Here is a 21,156-nt window from a genome sequence, read left to right as displayed (position 1 = left end):
CACACATCTTCAGCCACACATAACATATACTCACACAGACACACACACACACATCACAAACACACAGACACACTAGACAGACTTACACATACTCATACACACACATACACAGACCACACAGACACACATGACACCTACACATACACACACAGACACCTACACAGCACACATACACTATACAGACACGATTGGTACACACACATACAAATATAGACACAAGTACACATACACACACTACACATACACACACACACTCCACTATACACACACATACACATACACACACAGTACACACAGACATCAGACCACACACACATACACATACACACACACATACACATCAACACACCATACACATACACACACAGAACACAGTACACACACATACACACACTCACACACATACGACATCGACTCAACCACATACACAGACACCTACACATACACATACACACAGACACAGACACATACCACACAGTACACATACACACACTTACACACTTACACATACATCTCACCATACACATCACACATACACAGACACACACATACACTGACACACACATACACAGACAAACACATACACAGACACACACATACACATGACACACACATACACATACACACAAATACACATAAACACACATACACATAACAGACACACCCAGACACACACACACCAGACATTACATACTCGACAGACACACTGTCACATAACCATACACACATACTAACACCCCATAACACATACACAACATACACACAGTACACAATACCCATACACACAGACACAGACAGTCATACCCAGCATGACACAATCACACTACCGACACAGTACACACAGACACATGACACACCCACACGATACACACATATACACATACACACACAACCAGACACCATACTACACACACAAACTCATACACTCACACATACACCGGTGGGTTGTGTTTTTGACAGGCACACACAGACACAGGACACACACACATGACACATACACACACACCTACACAGACACACACACATACACACACACATACACACCATACCTCACACACATACACACATACACAACACCACAGACACACATACACACACACATACACACAGTACACACACACATACACACATACACACACACAGACACTACAGACACACACTCCACACATACACTCATACACATACCACACTCACAGACTACCACACAGACACACACAACAGACAACATACACCCATACACACACACACAGACAATACACACACGACACACACATACACACACTGACACACACATACACACACAGAAACACTACAGACACATACACACAGTACACACACGACACAGATACACCTACACATACGACATATCTACACACACGACACACACACACTGACACACACACATAACACACACACACATCACACCCTAATACACATACACACATGTACACACATACACACACACACACACATACAGTACACACACACACACACACACACACTCATACACACACACACACACATACACACACACACATACACACACACACACACCACACACACCCATACGACCAGCACACACACACACATACACACATCACACATACACACACACCACCACACACACACACTCAATACACCACACACCCACACATACACACACACACACAATACACACTCACACAACAGACCTACACACACACCACATGACACACACACATACACACACATACACTTCACACACATCACCATACATCCCACACACACACAGTAACTTACACATACACACACAGCACACACACATACCCCACACAGACACACACACCACGACACACCACACACACTTACCACACACACACATAACACACACACACAGACACACACACACACATACACTGGACACACACACCATACACACACACACACATACACACACTCACACATACACCACAACACACACATGACACACACACACACATACACACACCACACACATCTACACCACACACAGACACACACCACCAGACACACCACACAAAGTACACACACCATACACCAGACACACTCCACATAGCACACACACATACACACCAATACACACACTGCATACACACACACACTCATACACACACACACACAGACACACACACACACACATACACACACAAACACAGACCCACATACACACACACACAAACACACACACACACACACACACCACACTACACAGACACACACACACACATACTCCACGACACTCACAATGACCAGACACATACCAGACACACATACCACACACACACAGACACACATACATGACCACACCAGACACACATACATAGATACACACACACCACACAGTACACACACACACACACACTGATGACAGTACACCCACATACACATACATACATACACACCACACAACACCATACTGATACACACATACACACATACATGACCACACATACACACAGACACAGTGACACTCAGCATACACACATACATACACACATACAGATACAGCATACACACATACGATACATACATACACACAGACATACACACACACATGCACACATACATACACACACACACACACACACCAAGACATTACACACCTATACATACACACCATACATACACACATACACCACATACATGAACACTAACGTACACACACCACACACACATACACACATGACACCACATACATACCACACAGTACATACACACATGACACGACATACACATACACATCACCTCACACACACCAATACACCTACAGTCACACAGAGGGGAGGGTTGACACATACAGGACACACATACACACATACACCACACACACACACAAGACATCACACGACATACACACACACACACATACATACAGACACACACACACACGCACATAAAATACATGCATACACACACACACACACTCAGCACATGTACATACATACATACAGTACCACACACACACAATACATACACAGCCACACACTCACACCCACCCACACACAGACATACATACATACCACGACCTACACACACGAACATACCTCACTACACACACACTCACCACGACACACAGACACATACCACATACACACACACACACACCCCACACAGACAGACACACATACCTTACACACACACTACACGTCACAACCCACACAGACATTCACCACAGACACACACACATACATACACACAGACACAGCAGTACACACTCGTACACACACATTACACTACATACACAACAGAGACACAGACAACACACACACACACACATACAGACACTCACACACATACACACACACATACAATTCACAACACACACACACACACACACATACACGACATACACACATACAGCACACTACACACACACACGACACTCGAGACGTCACATCACATCACACACACACACAGTACACACACTACAGACACATACAGTGACTACACACAGTACCACACATACATTACACACAGACACACACTGTACACACACATACGAGTACACCACAGACAGACACATACATGACATACACAGACACGACATACACATACCACACCACCCCAGTACACACACACATTACACACACCACAACCACACACATACACACACACATACACACACACAGAACACACACGACCTATACACACACACAGACACAAACGACAGACCACACACACACACAGCACACACACAACACACACACATACACTATACACATCGATACACACACTGACACACATCACTCCTACACATACACACATACAACACACACATACACACACATACACACACCCACATCACACATACACACATACACACACACAGACACATACACACACACACACAAATACACACAGACACACATCACCCACATGACACACATACACACACATACACCAGCACACTTACACAACACACACATACACTATACACACATACACACACAATACAGTCCACCCATGAAGGCACCCACATACCAGTCACTACACACACAACATCTCAGACACACACTATACACTGTACACATCATAACCAACATACACATTACGAATACATACCCACAGCATACACAGACACACAGTACCCACGACATACACATGACACACATACCCACTCGTACACATACACATACACACATACCCTCACACATACCACAGACACTCATACCCACACATACACCAGACACACATAACGCACAACAAAATTCACTCACAATGACACAGTACCCACACATAACCACACAGACACACAGACCCACACGACCCACACAGACTACGTCCACAGACTACTACACACATTACACAGACCCCTCAGTACACATGACAGCACAGACACACACACAATCACACACGACAACACAACACACACACACCACACACACACACGACACCACAACACACACACTACTACACACACTCACACACCACACACACACACACACAAACACACGACTATATTAGAGGAGTTATATAGAGACCACACCCAATATACCATAGCAGATAACAAATGTACACCAGACAGATAGCCACAGACACACACACACAGCACAATCTGACCACACCCAAAACGTTAGAGTATACAGTCTAGTGACACAGTATTTCCCTGTGAGCCAGTATCCACAGACTGCACACCATGACATAGCCCTCAAACATAACCCCCTACAATTAACTATATATAACACACATCAAACTCACTACACTAAAATCACACTCTCAAAGGACACACTCTACCACCTCACACACCAACCCGCCACACATCCACTCACAAAACCCATGACCATCAGTATCATCACCACAACTTAGCCCCTGATGCAATTCATCTTATTATTTGATGGAATGATGTTATGGCTCACGAGGACAACCTCCCCAGTAATTACGATGGCCAGTGCCTAGATGTAGCCTCAGAGCAGTCGCCCCATCAAAGCGACAACGTCGAGAGCAGAAGTAACCGTCCCGAGAGAGACTCGACAACCACGGGCGGGAAGCAATACTTGCTATATCGGCAAGAAAGCTGCAAAGCACACGCGCGAACCCCCCCCCCCCCCCACACACCCACACACACACACACACACACACACTCATTCACTAAAGATGTTGTGCTTTCCCTTTGTTTCTTCTTTGAGATCCACCAGGCCACTAGACTGCTACACTATTATTCTCTTCTCTCTTCTCTTTACTCTCATTTTGACCCTTTTCTCTTTTCTTCATCACTCTACCCACTTTCCTTTCCTTTCCTTTCAGTTCCTCTCTCGTTTTTCTCTTTTTCCTCCAGACTCTATTTTCCTTCCCATTCTTCCAGTTCACCATGTTTCCCTCCTGTTTCTCTCACACTTTCTCACTCGCTCTCTTTATCACACCTCTCTTTCTCACTCGCTCTCTCTTTTTCATTCGCTCACCCCCTCTCTTTCTCATTCGCTCCCTCTTTTACTCGCTCCATCTCTCTCTCTTTCGTTCCCTCTCTTCTCTCTTCCCCTCTCCGTTCTCTCTCTTCCCCTCTCCGCTCTCTCTTCCCCTCCCCGCTCTCTCTTCTCTCTTTTCCCCTCCCCGCTCTCTCTTCTCTCTTTTCCCCTCCCCGCTCGCTCTCTTCTCTCTTTTCCCCTCCCCGCTCTCTCTCTTCTCTCTTTTCCCCTCCCCGCTCTCTCTCTTCTCTCTCTTCCCCTCCCCGCTTTCTCTCTTATCTCTCTTCCCTCCCCGCTCTCTCTCACCCACCCTTGTTCCCGGTCTTTCTCTTTCTCCCCAATTTTCCTTTGCCCCCTCCCTCCTCCTCTTCTTGATATCTTATAATTGAAGTCTTTTATTTTCCCTCTGCCCCGTCAGGTTCCGCTGTCATGGCCGCCACCGCCCCCGCCCCTGCAGTAACCCCGGTCCCTCCCGGCACCACCCCCCTCTCGCCTTCCCCCCACGCCTCCCCTGCGAGGCGGCCGGAAGAGATGGAAGAGGAAGATGAAGAGGAGGAAGAGGAGGAGGAGGAAGAAGAGATGAACGAGGAGAGGCTGTCGGGACGTGGGTTGACCACCACCACCTCCCCCTCACCCATCGCCGCCGGCCTGGGGTCAACCCCGCCCTCTCCAGCCTCCTCCCTCCACCCGGAGGCGGCCAGTGAGGAGGCGGCGGTGGGCTCCGCCCCTTCTCCGCCCACCGTCCCGCCGCCGCCGCCGACGTCTCAGCCGCCACCACCGCTCATGGGCGCCAGGAAACGGAAGGCAGCTCGCGTCCATCGCTTTGAGGTGAGTTTCTCAACGTTGACGAAGATGTAGTCGAAGTCGACGAGTAATCGTACCACTTTCTTCCCTCCTGTAAGAGTCTCCCCTCCACCCCGACTTTGACAGGTTCTCAGTCATCAAGAATTCATTTTTCTCCTTTCCTTCCATCTCCTCTCCTCCTTCATCTCCTCCTTGCCCCAGCCCTGTTGCCCAGTGTGCCCTTTACCTCCTCTCCCGTCTTCCTTTTCCTTCCTCCCTCCACTTTCCGCCTCCTTCTCCTGCCCAGTTGTCCACTCTGCCCGTCTCCCCTCCCACTCCCTCTGCCCCTCCCCCGCCACCACCCATCCCGCCCCTCTGGGTGGATGGGGGAGGGGGGGAGGAGGGTGGTCAGTCGCGTGCAGGGCGCTGCAGTCGCGGAGGGGCGCCCGCTGTCACAACACACGCCGAGTCGGCTCCGGCCGAAGGAGGCAGGGAAACACGCACGCGCACGGTAAGACATTCCACTTGCGCGCGCGCGCACCAGATTTGTCTTGTTTCGGAGGGTCGTGTGTACGAGCGGAGTCTCTGTTATATATACGCACTCCAGTGTCATCCTTGAAACTCCTTGTGCCCTTGTGTCACCCTTGATCTTGTGGCACTGATAGATAATGCCAACTCCCACAGTGGCACCGAAACAGTGCTTACCAGAAGCCCCTAGAATTGAACGCTTTATTGTTGACGATATTGTGAACACCTCCCTAGTGCCCTCAAGCTTGTGAACACCCCTGTGACCTGGGAGTGCCCCTGATCTAGAGAACCACCTCCCCTTCCTCCCCTGGGGAGGGAGGGTGGGGGGAAGAGAATGGAAGTGAAATTTATTCTGAACGTCAGATCGAGGCCTTGTCTTGCCCGTCCTCCCCTCTTGCCTTTCCCACTCCCCTCCTTCGGCAGGGACGCAGACCTCCCTAGACGCCGCTCCTCCACCACCCGCCCGCCCCCGCCGAGGAGGAGCTAAGGGCGTGGCGGTGACGCCCTCTCGTGGTTGCCCACTGGACTTTTTTGCCCAAAGACCCGCTGGCTCCGCCCCTCGGGAGCCCTCACCCTGACGTGCCCCCTCAAACCACCCTACCCCCCTCCCCGATGTAGCAACTCTTCCCCAGCACTCTATACATGGAAGAGGTTTGGAGAGGCCTTCTTTCAGCAATGGATTCTGAATGGGTGATGGATTATCCGATCCTCGTGTGTCTCCTGGAGAGGGGGGGGAGGGGCTTTGGTGTCAGGGGAGCTCTTGGGAAGAAGAGGTGAAAAGGAAGGGGTGTTGGTGGGAGTGGGGGCGTTGGTTAGGGAGGATGGGGGAGGTAATGAAGGACGAGATAAAGAGAGAGTGGAGAAGGTAAAGGAAGAGGAGGATGGGAAGTTGTGAAGTGAGAGGTGGTGGAAGAGGAAGAAGAGGAGGAGGAGGAGGAGATAGGTCCTCTAGGCGTCCCGCGGGGCTTTAGTGGCGGTGAAGGAGAAGGGAGGAGGAGGAGGAGGAGGAGGAGGAGGAGGAGGAGGTTGGAAAGGAAAGAACAATTCTGGTCTCGGTTACGTTGCTGGGCGGTTCTCCTGGTTCGCGGTTCCCGCCCCGTTCGGTTCGCCCTTTTGCGGGAGGGGGGGTTCCTATGACGTCACACACACTGGGCGCTCAGCGGTTCGGTGGTTCTTGGAAGAATGTGGCGGTTCGGTAACTTCCCGGGTGATTGTGTGCATTTAAAGTCAACACTTTTTTTTATAGTGATATTGCCAACTCCGTTATTGCTGTAAAATAATAACGACCTTTGTTGTTGCAGTAGTTGTTCTTGTTCTCGCTGTTCTTCTTTCTTTGGCTGGCTGTCCAGAAGTCTTCTTGCACTAAGCCTCACTGCCAAAGCCGCTCTGTCGCCAGAAGCTTTCTTCGGGCATTTCTCTGTCAAGAACTTAATCAAGACGTCTAGAGGTTCTATGGGACTTCCTGGAGGTTCTTTGTGACTTCCTGGAGGTTCTTTGTGACTTCCTGGAGGTTCTTTGTGACTTCCTGGAGGTTCTTTGTGACTTCCTGGAGGTTCTTTGTGACTTCCTGGAGGTTCTTTGTGACTTCCTGGAGGTTCTTTGTGACTTCCTGGAGGTTCTTTGTGACTTCCTGGAGGTTCTTTGTGACTTCCTGGAGGTTCTTTGTGACTTCCTGGAGGTTCTTTGTGACTTCCTGGAGGTTCTTTGTGACTTCCTGGAGGTTCTTTGTGACTTCCTGGAGGTTCTTTGTGACTTCCTGGAGGTTCTTTGTGACTTCCTGGAGGTTCTTTGTGACTTCCTGGAGGTTCTTTGTGACTTCCTGGAGGTTCTTTGTGACTTCCTGGAGGTTCTTTGTGACTTCCTGGAGGTTCTTTGTGACTTCCTGGAGGTTCTTTGTGACTTCCTGGAGGTTCTTTGGGACTTCCTGGAGGTTTTGCATCCATGACCACCTCCATCAGGAGACTAAGGACGGAGGCGTGGGGAAGGGGGAGGGGGGCTTCTCGCTTGAAGGGTCACGTTCTGGCGGCGCCAGCATTAGGGTTTGAGTGCCAACTTGAGTGTGGCCGGTCATGTGATCCATAGGACTTGCATTTTGTTTTAGCCTCCTCCACTTCCTCCTTCTCCTTCCCTTCCTCCTCCTCCTCTTCTCCCTCCTGCTCCTCCTCCTTCCTAATCCTCATCTTTTTCTTCCTGTTTATTTTGCTCTTCCTCTTTTTCCTCCTCCCCCGTCTTCCCCCTTCTCTTCTTCTCCCCCTCCTCCCTCGTCATCCCTCCTCCCCTTCCCCTCATCTCCTTTTCCTCCTTCCCTTGACTCCCTCCCTCCCCCACACCCTGCCTCCCCCCCACACCCTGCCTCCCCCCCACACCCTGCCTTCCCCCAAACCCTGCCTCCTCCCACACCCTGCCTCCCCCCACACCTTGCCTTCCCCCAAACCCTGCCTCCTCCCACACCCTACCTCCCTCCACACCCTGACTTCCTCCCACAACGTCTTCCCCCCTCCCCTTGTCCTCCCACTCATCTTCCTGATCCTGGTCCTCATCCTCCTCGGCATCCCCCTTCACCTCTAACTTGGCCGCCTCTTCCTCCTCTTCCTCTTCCTCCCTCGTCCTCGTTCGCTGGCGCCAGGAGGGGACGGGTACTGCTCATGGTGCCGCCGCTGGCGCCGCCAGAACGACTTGAAGTCGGGAGAAGGAGAAGGAGGAAGAGGAAGGCGGAGGAGGAGGAGGCGACCGGAGAAGGAAGGCCCGAGTCCAAAGGAAGTGGTCTCGGCGGTGGTTGGCTTTGTCGCCACCGCCGCCGCCGCCGCCAGGTGCCGCGGCACTTGCAGCTGCGGCGGTATCGCCACCATCACTGCCCACATCCATCACTATCACCACCACCGTCTGCCCACAACTACCACCACCATCTGCCCACAACTACCACCACCATCTGCCCACAATTACCACCACCATCTGCCCACAATTACCACCACCATCTGCCCACAATTACCACCACCATCTGCCCACAACCACCACCTGCCCACAACTACCATCACCATCTGCCCACAATTGCCACCACCACCTGCCCACAACCACCAGCTGCCCACAACCACCACCTCCCCACAACCACCACCTCCCCACAACCACCTGCCCACAACCACCACCTATCTTTTCCTCTTTCTTTTTTCTTCGCTTTCTTCTTGCTCTCGCTTTTCCTCCTCGTCGCCAGCCCACGCTCCACTTCCGTGAATGTCCGCCTTCCCATCTTGTGTATTTGCCCACCTCCGTCGCCCATTAGCCTAATGTGCGGGGAGAACGAGAGGTATTCTTTATTCTGGCTACCTCCAGGCGATTTCGTTCACGTGTGGGGGGTGGCACGGTACCCCTCTCCTCCTCCTCTTCCCTCCATAAGAGGTGAACGAACCTTTCACTCCAATCTCCTCCAACGCCTCCACCTCCCTTTGTACCAACTCCACTTTCTTTCCTCCCTCTTCCACTTCATTCCCTCCTCTGAGTTCCCTTCTTCCTCTCTCCCTCCATTTCCTTCCCTCCCTTACTCCCTTTCTTTCCTTCCTTCCCTTACTCCCTTTCTTTCCTTCCTTCACTCTAACCTCCCTCCCCTTACCCCAACCCTCTTACCTCCTCCACTCTCTTTCCCTCCCTCCCTACCTACCTCTACTCCCTCTTTCCCTCCTTCTTCACCCTTTCTACCAGGAACTGTTCTGCAACAGAGCTAAGAGGAAGAGGAGTTGGGAGTGGGAGGAGAGGGGGGAGGGGGGAGAAGGAGGGGAAGGAGAAGGGTTAGACATTAGCAAGAAAGTTCCTGGAGAGAAGCAGGGTGGGGGGTAATAGAAGGGAGGGGTCATGGTGAGGGAAACATGTTGGGGGGAAATGCTGGGGGGGAAAGCTTTGATGGAGTTCAGTGGCGGTGGGGGGAGTGGAGTAAGAATGTGTGGAAGGGGGGGGAAAGGGGAGGTGCATGTGTTTCACTGGGGGGATGGGGTTATTGGTGGATATTGGGGGGAAAGGGGGGGTCTGTGCTGGTCACGCCGGCCGTCTGCCGCATGCGGTAGCCAGGGTCACAGGTTAACGATGCCTGCGGCTTCCGCGAAGGGCCCTGCGCCGCGCCGCAATGAGGAGGAGGAGGAGGAGGGAGGAAGAACAGCAAGGAGGTTGGACGTGGGAAAGGTGGAGGAAGAGGAAGTAGGAGGAGGAGAGGAAGACGTGGAAAGGAACGAGGAGGAAGAGGATGAGAAGGATGGGGAGAGGGGGAAGTATGTAGGATGGAGAAGGGAGGAAGGGAAAGGGTGAGGTTGGGGGGAAGGAATGGTGATAGGTTGGGAGTTGGGGGGGGGTGGCCTGCGGTTGAAAGAAAATGGGATTCGAACCTGTGGCACAACTTGTTGTTGTTAACTGTGTTTCTTCTTCTTTACCAGAGCGAGTGTGAGATCGATGGTTGCGGCAACGACCTATCAGACAGAACGCCCCATCACCATCACCACCTCCCAGGCGGTGGAGGAGGAGGAGGAGGAGACCTGGTCCTGCCCGGGGCGCCTGTTGTAGCTGCAGCCTCCTCGAGGTCACCCTCGAGGTCCTCCTCGTCCTCGAGGTTCACGTGCCCGGTGTGCCAGACGGAGCTTCCAGAGCAGCACGAGTTCACGCGACACATCCGGACACACAACCACGTCATAGAGTCGGACTCGGGGACGAAGACTTACTGCTGTGGCATCTGCAACAAGCAGCTGTGCAGCAACTCCTCCTTGGACCGCCACATGTTGGTCCACTCGGGCGAGAGGCCCTTCCGGTGCCACATCTGCGGCACCCACTTCACCACTAACGGCAACATGCACAGGCACATCCGAGGCCACCTCAGGAACGGCGGTGGAGCAGGTGGAGGAGAAAGAGGCGGTGTCGGAGGTGGTGGTGGTGGCGGAAGAGGAGGCGGTGGAGGCGGTTCGACCTCGGATTCTGGGGAGAGTGACCTTTCCGAGGGCGGCAGCGGTGCCAGCAGCCCTGTGGCAGCCACTGGGGTTCTCCTTGGCGGAGGCACCACCACCCACACCTCGTCCTCGAAGCGACGCCACGAGAGCTGCGAGTCTGCGAGCAAGAGAACGCGGCTGAGCGACGAAGACGACGACGACGAATTCGACGAAGGCGAAGGAGACGAGGACGACGTGCAGTGCCCTCGGTGTGGGCAGGAGCAGCCCAGTCGCCACGCTCTTGAGCGCCACCTGGAGGAGAAGCATCCAGAGCATGAGGTGATCTGCGACCAGTGCCAGGTGGCATTCAAGAACCACAGAGCACTCAACCTCCACAACACTATGATGCACGGGCGGCCCACCTCGCCCCCGAAGCTGGACCTCGCCCAGACAGACTTCTCCAGCCCCAAGTTCCCCCTCATCGCCAAGGAGTTCTGCGAGCAGACGAGACTAAGACAGGAGGCGGATGACGGAGGCCCCGGAGGAGGAGTTGGGGGTGGCGTCCCAGGCGTAGGTGGAGAGGGCGTAGGGGTTCACAAGTGCCAGGTGTGCCTGACGACGTTCCCGTGCAGCGAGTCCTGGCTCCTCCACGTGCGGGACCACACCTCCGGCCCGCGTAAGTGCCACCGCTGCGACCTGACGTTCCCCACGCTCGGCGAACTGGCGCGGCACCACCGGCGCCACCTGAGCGAGGACGCCGGCTCAGAACCGCAGAAGGAGAACTTCTTGGCCCTACTCGACCTGCACAACAAGGTCCGCGTCTCCCGCGATCTCGCCTATCCGGCCGCCGCAGCTGCCGCCGTGGCTGCGGCTGCGGCCTCCGCGTCCGTATCCACCTCGAAGGACCTAACCACCGCGTCCATCCTTGATGTCATTGGCGGAGGTCTACGGGCGCTGCGGTCGCCTCTCCTGCCGGTGGCGACGGCGGCGGGCGAGGGAGGGCACCACTCCCCCGCACCTGCCGACTCCGCCCAGGCATCGCCTGAGCACCCGACTACGGGTCACACGGATCCAGCGCTCGCGGCTGCGGCCGCAGCAGCCGCAGCTGCCGCGGCAGCCCCGGCATCGTCCGCAGGGACGGGCCATCAAGTCCAGCAAAGCCACCACCCGTCACTGGATCAGGCAGGTGTTGGTGGCGGCGTCCCCCCAGCGGCGTCAGGCGGCCTCGATGTCCTCTCGCACGAGGACCAGTTCACGCGGGACTACCGCGAGATGAAGCTGAACGGGCAGTACCCGTGCCGCCTGTGCGCCGACGTCTTCGCCAACCTGCGGAAGCTCAAGTCGCACAACATGGTGCACATGGTCGCGCCGCCCTATCGGTGCAACCTGTGCTCCTTCTACAGCAACGACAAGAACACCCTCAAGGAGCACATGAAGAGCCATAAGGGCGACACGCCCTTCGAGTGCCTCCTCTGCAGCTTGGCCTTCACGACCAAGGCCAACTGCGAGCGCCACATCAAAAACATCCACGGAAAGCAGACGCGGGACGAGGTCAAACTCCACATGACGTACAACCAGCAGGAGGACTCGACGGCCGCCGACCGGGTCGCCCTCGACACCGTCTGCAGGATCTGCAACATCGACTGCAAGGCACGCTCGGTCCTCCGCGACCACATGCGATCCTCGCACCCGGAGGGCAGCCTCAGCAAGCCGTACCGTTGCCGGTTGTGCCGGAGCCCCTTCGCCTCGCACAACGAGGCCCTTCGACACGCCGTCCAACAGCACCCGGAGGCGGCCAGCGGCGGAGCCGCCCTCGATGCCCTCGTCGAGCGGTTCGTTGTGTCCTCGGCCGCGGCCGCAGCCGCTGCAGCGGCGGCCCAGGCCCTCCGGGAGGAAACGCACGACCTTTCCTCCGTCGAGTCGCTCCTGAGCATCTCTCGCTTGCCAGTACCGTCCCTCGCGACGCAGCAGCATGCGCAGCAGCACCAACTCCAGCAGAGCCTCATCGCCCACAAACTGGTGAGCTGTGCCCCGTCCCTGGTTGTGCCCCCACCCTTCGTTTCCCCAGCGAGATCCTCCTGCGTCACGCCCTGCACTCCAGCGGCCCTCGCCCCCGCCCTCACGCCCCGTCTCCTGGAGGAGGTGGACCCCCACCAGGCCGACACGGAGGACGCGCCCCTCGACCTCAGCATGAGCTCTTCTCGGCGAGAGGGAGGAGACGGTGTCAAGGAGGAGCTGAATGACGAGGATGAGGTGAAGGAACTGGAGGAGCAGGAACAGAAGGTGGACGTGTTGAGTGCCGCTGACCTCGTACAAGGGAAAGACCCTTCCTCCTTCCTCGGGACAGATCAACCTCAGGACCTGACGAAGCCCCGGCGGGAGGGGCGCAGGGGATCCTGGAAGGAGGAGGAGGAGGAGGTGACGACGGAGGGCGGGGGAAGAGCCTCGCGTCCAACGCTGACGGCCGTCACGATGAACTGCTCCTCCCCCTCCCCCTCTTCCTCCTCATCTTCCTCCTCTTCACCCGAGTCGAATTCGACATCGACGACAACGACAGTGACGACAGACCTCCTAAAGGTGCCCAAGCCGCCCTTCCCTCTGGCGGCCATGTACCCACCGCCTTCTCCGCTGATCTATAACCAGCAGTTCCTGCAGACGCAGCAGGGACGCCAGTACCCCTTCCTACTACCACCGCCCTTCGGGCCGCCGCCGCTGGCCCCCGTAACGGGGAACTTCGACAACGCCTCCTCCTACCTGGACGAGTACCAGCAGGAGCTCAAGCGCGGGCTGCAGCTGACCTCCGGAGGCGGGTTGCTCTCCCCTGCGGCAGCGGCGTTGGCCCACGGTTCCTTCCCGCTTGCGGCCCTGGCCATGGCGGCCGCCCAGCACGACCAGCTCCGAGTGCCGCGGCCCGCCGCCGCCAGCCCGGCCTCGGGAGTAACCTCCTCCTCGGTTGCTGTCTCCGCACACCACCCGAGCGATATCATTGCCATCACCACCGCCGCCTCGGCTATCAGCAGCAGCAGCAGTATCATCTCTTCTTCCTCTACTACCTCTTCGTCCTCGTCCTCCTCCGACACTGCCGCAGTCGCAGCAGCAGCCGCCGCCGCTGCGGCCAAGGACGATATCCTCCGCTTCACGATGCGGAACTCCGTGCTGGTGAAGAAGCCAAAGCAGCGGCGGTACCGGACGGAGCGCCCCTGGCGCTGCGACCTCTGTGACAAGGGCTTCACCCTCAGGTCCAACATGGAGCGCCACATGAAGCAGCAGCACCCTGACGTGTGGCATCACCACCGGCCCAGACCGGCCGCCGCCGCAGCAGCAGCAGCAGTCGCCGCAACTGCGGCAGCCGTGTCCGCAGGAGCACTAGCCTCTGGTGCCAGCACCATCACCACCACCAGCAGCCTCGGCGCCGGTCTCGCCATCCCGCCCTCTACCTTGGCCCTCGCTCTCGATGTGAAAGCGTCGAGCTCCAGTAGGGAAAATAACATCTTCGCCACCTCTTCCTCTCCCTCTTCCGTCGCCGTCAGAACTACTTCGAGCGCGCCCTCCGCCTCTGCGGTAGCCGCAGCTGCGGCAGCTCTCGAATCTTCGGAGGCGCTGTCGCAGGCCGTCCGCGCGCAGCTGCGGCGCTTGGGCGAGGTCAAGCGGGAGGAGGTGGAGGAGGAGGAAGAGGAAGAGGAAGAAGAGCAGCAACGGCGGCAGGAAGAAGAAGAGGAGGAGGAAGAGCAGCAGAAGCAGCAGCAGCGAGAAGGAGGAAGAAGCGGTAGAGGAGGGGACGCGTCACAGGAGGAAGACGGAGAACTGGTCATCGATGACGACGCCGACGAAGGTGAGGACGAGGACGACGAAGAGATGACCGAATCCACGTCCTTGTCGTCCCGGGGTGCGCAACATCCACCACCACCGCCGGCGGAGGAGCCAAGTGCAGACTTGGCCAGCGTACAGCGTCTCCTGACGACGGCGTCCCGGCAAAGTTTCCCGTTCTTCCGCGATGACGGGGGCGCAGGAGGAGGCGTCGTGGATGGAGAGGAAGGCGAAGACGAGCGTGCGTCGACGGACGAGGGGAACTCTTCATCAGAGGAGAAGAAGAGCGCGTATTCGTCGGCGCCGCAGAAGCAGAAGTGCCCCTTCTGCCAGCGCAAGTTCCCGTGGTCGAGTTCCCTCGTCCGCCACATCCGGACCCACACGGGGCAAAAACCCTACCTGTGCCCTGTGTGCCATTTCCCCTTCACCACGAAGTCCAACTGCGACAGACACCTCCTCCGCAAACACCCGGACTCGCCACACACGCTCTGCGGCGACCGCCCCTTCAGGTGCCAGCGGTGTCCGGGCGCCGCCTTCACGAGCATCGAGAGCCTCCGGAAGCACGAGATGTTCAAGCACGAGAAGGCTTGCGATACGACCATCACAAAGGACGACGGCCGACCCTTCCGGTGCCACCTCTGTGAGGCCCGCCTCGCCTCACGGGAGGCCGCCCTCGACCATCTGGCTGAGGCTCACCCGGACCACTATGTGTCCCATCACGCCCGTCGCCATACGGCCGCCGTCAGTAGCAACAACAACAACAACAACAACGAGCTGGTTCTTCTCACGGACTCTACCACGACGACCGGTGCCGGCACGGCCTCCGCCGGCGGCATAGCAGTGCCGTCTGACACTCAGGTAATCCAGGTAGGATCCGACCCATCCTATCTCTCGTTCAGCCTCGGCACTAGACCCTCGGGTGCACACGTCTTTTAGGGGTACAGTCGCCACCAATGATACACTTAAGGGGAAGGGTTCACGAAACGTGGCATCACTGTTTACATAGCCAGGCCTTGCTGCTTGATATTTTGAGTGACTTTTGGGTTGGTGATTTGGCAACATGGAGAGAGTTTGAATGGGATGCTATGAATATAGCCTGGGTTAACATGTGCTAAGTCCATTCACATAGTATTTTGCATGTAAACAAAACCTTTGTTGCCAAGTCTCTCAAATAAGGTCACGGAGAGGACTAGACTACGAGCACGCACGCTATGCATTGCGCCACCAACACAAAGACGGTCCACTCAATGGCACACACATGTATACACTTAACAGCCTTAGTGAAGTAGCTTCCACGCCCATTTGTTCACGCATGCGCAGTGAGACGTATGCACCCTGGCACTGGTCCGAGCACCTTTGTGTATTTAGAATGTGAATATAGCTCCCTTCCCACTCACCCTAACCCCGCTACCTGCCTTCACACTCACCCTAACCTGTCTTCTCTGTCACCCTTTTCTCCTTTCCTATTCCATACCTCCCGTCACCCTTCTCGAATCTACCCTCATCCTTATTTTCATCCAGAACACTAAGTCCCCATCCTCAAACCACTCTTCCCTCTTCCTCCATCCTCCACCTCCCCCCTCCTCTTCACTCCCCCATTCAAAGTTCAAACCTCCCCCCGTGCAACATCAGCCCCCCCATTCACGGTCTGCCTCTTCCCTCCTGCAGGTGATGTGCATGTTCTGTCTCCGTCGCTGCTGGAGCATCGCCGAGCTGAAGCAGCACGTGTCCAGCCAACACAGCATCACAACGCCCACACCCACGCCCTCACCCTCGGGGCCCCTCCTCTCCTCCGCAGGGGAAACCACCACCACTACCATTACCACCACCACCACTACCACCAGTACTCTTAAGGTCTCCACCACCAACTCTCCTTCCTCCGCAGGGGGAGCGTCCGGTGATGTCGGCGAGGCAGACCCTAAGATCTCGCCAGCTTCGCCCACCACCACCACCGACGCCGCCTCCAGCGAGGACCCGAAAGAAATCTGCCTGGAAGAGGAGGAGGAGGAGGAGGAGGAGGAGGAGGAGAAGGCAGTGGATTCTGGTGAACAGGAAGAAGAGAGAGAAGAGGAGGAGGAGGAGGAGGTTGAGGAAGACGAGAAGGAAGTTTCCGAAGTGAAAGACGAAGACGAGGAAGAGAAGAGTAAAGAAGTTGCCAAGCCTTCGTCGTCGTCGTCCTCTACGACGCCGACGCAGACGTCATCGAAGTCTGCCACATCCGCGGCTCCTCCTCTTCCGCCACAGTCAGGCAAGGACGAGGGCACCCCCTCGAACGACTTCATCTCGAACCTGTTGGGCATGCGCAAGGCCGACGTGGACCAGCTCCTGGCCTCCAACTCCTCTGCTGACGATGCAGCCAAGCTCCTGGGTGTCCGGTGAGCTTCTCCAATGGAGGCGGAGGAGAAGGGGAAGGAAGGAGTCTGACAAAAGCAAGAGACCTAAGCACCTCTGTCGGAGTCTCTTGGGGCTGTTCGACTCACAAATAAGCCCTTGTAGCTCTCCTGCAGAGGGACTCCGAGAGAGGAGGGCGTCGCGGGAGGAGGGTGGAGGAGAAAGACCTCCCTACAACAGCAGCAGCCTCCTGACGAGGTCACGTGTACTCGGCAGAATGCCGAGCGAGCGCGCGTGCGCGTGTGTTTGTGCAATCTTGGTAGATGATTAGCTGGTAGATATATTTTTTTTATGTTGTTGATTTGTCGACTCGTTTTTGTGTTAGTTTCTCTGTGTAATACGCATTCACAATTTGCCTTCGACTATGACATGGGCGGGGTCGTCATCCCTCAAGGGTGACCTCTGCTGTCGACCCCATTAATTATACACTGTACATACCAACCATTATCTCGGCAGTTCTTTGTCATTACCATTATCATTCCTCCTCTTATTATTATTATTATTATAATTATTGAAGTATATATTTATGAATATATATATATAGGTATACATGTGTATAGTTATGCGTCTTTAATTTGTCTGTGATGACCCCCGAAGAAAGATTTGAGTTGTTATTTGTTATTTGTTTTCTGACATTCCGTTGTCTTTCCTTTTTTTTTTTTTACGTTGTGTTACTGCGCCGTACGTACCTGCGCCATCGTTCCGCGGGTTGTCCTCTTTTGCTGTTCGTCGTCCCTCGAGGCCCCCCCACCCCCACCCCTCCATTTTCATCAGGCGCACCTCCCCCCACCCCCCACAATACACCCACTTTCCTCTTCTGAGTTGCCAATCTCGGATCACAATTTGGTTCAAATGTCCGGAGGTCAAGAAGCGCCGAGTACAGCGAGAACTGGAGGTATCCTGTCGCCAAAGGCACCGTCCCTACCTCTACGTAGGGAAAACGCCCCTCCTCCCTCTACGCCGTCTCCCAGGCGCCTTCTGCAACCATCCTTCGCATCCTGAAGGAGTGAAAAAGAAATGAATTAGTATTTGATCGAAGTCTTATTGTTGTTCCACTCCACCTACATTCACCCTCACCCTCACTCCCACTCCCTCCAGCAGTCTAGCTCAAGCAGTTCTTCAGTTAACCTTCACGAGCTCGCCCTCCCCCAAGTGTCGCGCCCGTCCGTCCATGCCTCGGCCTTGAGCAAAGTCCCACTCGAAACTACGAAGTCGCCTGCTTCGAGATGCGGGTTTGTTTCTTCTTCTTCCTCGTCACTGATGCTTTCGCTGACGTCATACTTGTTGACCTATTTTTTCGTCAGGCGTCACGGTGGCTTTTATTCGAGACACAGACTCTGTCTGAACACACTAGACCCGAGAACCGTCGGTAGTTCAGGAAAGTAGTAGGTTTGATACTACAACTACCACCTTACCCAGTGCCTACATCCTAAGGTGCACCTTGAGTGGCCCCTTTCCTATGCTAGATCCCAGTGCCAGTGCCCGCGAGTTCCTCCCAAGATGCCTCGACTCTTTGGATGGAGGGGAAGGGTGAGGGGGAGGGGGGGTTGCATGTTCTGGGGGACCCCCGCAGACCAAGACTAATGATTTCGAATTTCATTTTTTTTTCCTCTTTGTTGTTTTTTCTTTTTCTTTCATATCAACTAAATACGGCTAGAGGCCAAAGCGTATTTCCGTCGTTGTTCTACTAATAATGGATGTCCGTCTCGAGAACTCGAGAATGCTGCCCGGTTGACTTCTTTTCAAGCAGCGTGCACGTGTTGGGTACATATATATATATATATATATATATATATATATATATATATATATATATATATATATATAATATAAAAACAAGAGTACATGTTTGTCCATGTGTGCGCGTGCGTTATATGTGAACGCATGCGCAGACTTTTGTGTGTTTAGATCCAAGTGATTGCGTTCCTACTAGATGTACTACTATTATTACTACGACTACTACCGGCGTTATTCGGGTGAAGGCTGGATAAGGCGTCCGGATCCCCCCCCCCATCCCCCAGTGTGGGGGGAACCCCTTCCTTTCTCCCTCTCACCCTCCCTCCCAACTCCCCATTGGACCTTCTCCTCCTTCAGAAGATGGAACTGTCATAGGTTCACGAACTGGACTGCGACTTCGTAGATCCCACCTTCAGGAGTATCTTCCCCTTCCGGCACTCTCCTATCACTTGGGACCACCACCACCCCCTCCCCTGGCATTTGCTCTCTTCTTGTGGCAATTCCACTACCACCACTAGTACACCTTCCCCTTTTGGAAAACCTCCCTCGACTTCTCCTCCTCGATTCCTTGTCCACCCCAAAAATCCCAACCAACGCCATCGCCCGATCCCCGTTCCAAGAAGCCAAAGGTCACATACATGGTGTGGGAATCGTTTCTTGTTACCATTATACTTATGATTATCATAATAGGTCTGTAATGTTAAGAACTTATTTATTTTCTAGGTTAATGATAATAAAATGTGTAATGATGCTAATTGCGATGACTTTCATTCTCCTAGAAGGATTTGGGTTTTGTTGGCACTTCTGCCTCTGGAGACTTAAATCTTGCCAAAGAAGTAGAGGCATAGAGAGGTGTTCAAGGAAAAATTGAAGGTGGATAGCAGGCCCGTGGCTGAGATTTTATTCAATATCAAAATAATTTCCATGAATCTAAGACACTGTACACTTTAAGGGAGGGATTTTTGAGCAAACTAAACACTAATTCAGTGTAAAAAAAAAAAAAAAAAAAAAAAATATATATATAATAAAAAATAAAATAAAATAAAAAAGGGAGTACATACATATACCAAGGCTTTTTCCCCCTTCCAAGGGAGGTAGCCAAAAAGGGAAAGGATAAAAACATTCCCACCCATTTCATCCCTAAATACACTCCACACCCCACCCACCCTCCCTCTCATCTGAGCACCTCCTGGATGATGGGAGGGAGTAATTTGCAATAATAGATGTATTGCAATATTTTTTCCTTAATTTCTATATACCTTGACATGTAGCAATACAATAATGTCAGTGAGGTGAAGGTGGAAGAATATTCACAGGAATCGCAAGATATTGTGGGACCAAGACCATTTGCTCCTGCAGATGAAGTGTTTCTCTGGAAGCAACTGAAGCTGTATGAAACTCGACAATTTTTTTTTTTTTTAACGAACCTTCAAATATGCCATTAAAAGATGATTCCCAGATATTTTTTTTACATGCAAGTAAACCATACAGCTGTGCATTTGTCCATGAAAGAGCATTCATTTGTAGTATTACATAATCTAAAAAAACCTCGCAAATCACAAGTGAAAATTACTACATCCAATATATTGAAG

General features: G+C 53.9%; 1 protein-coding gene across 4 annotated transcripts in view; it reads left to right on the top strand.

Moving 5' to 3' along the window:
* The window catches only part of peb (zinc finger protein pebbled), a 175,169-nt gene extending 155,558 nt beyond the window's left edge, over positions 1-19,611 (top strand). For 2 of the 4 annotated variants that reach the window (XM_076211993.1, XM_076211992.1), the window contains exons 2-4: positions 5,839-6,248; positions 11,147-16,303; positions 17,105-19,610. In XM_076211993.1, coding sequence (XP_076068108.1) covers positions 5,850-6,248; positions 11,147-16,303; positions 17,105-17,815 — 6,267 coding nt within the window. In that variant the 5' untranslated portion in view covers positions 5,839-5,849 and the 3' untranslated portion in view covers positions 17,816-19,610. Of the gene's footprint in view, positions 1-5,838; positions 6,249-11,146; positions 16,304-17,104 lie in introns of all 4 variants that reach the window. The other 2 variants (XM_076211991.1, XM_076211990.1) reach the window with 2 other exon arrangements.
* The last annotated feature ends 1,545 nt before the right edge of the window (positions 19,612-21,156 follow it).

Source organism: Oratosquilla oratoria, chromosome 29 (genome assembly GCF_046742065.1).
Source record: "Oratosquilla oratoria isolate Oo_2021 chromosome 29, ASM4674206v1, whole genome shotgun sequence".
Lineage (NCBI taxonomy): Eukaryota > Metazoa > Arthropoda > Malacostraca > Stomatopoda > Squillidae > Oratosquilla > Oratosquilla oratoria.
Note: the sequence above shows the minus strand (reverse complement) of the source record. Positions and strands in the feature narration are given on the sequence as shown.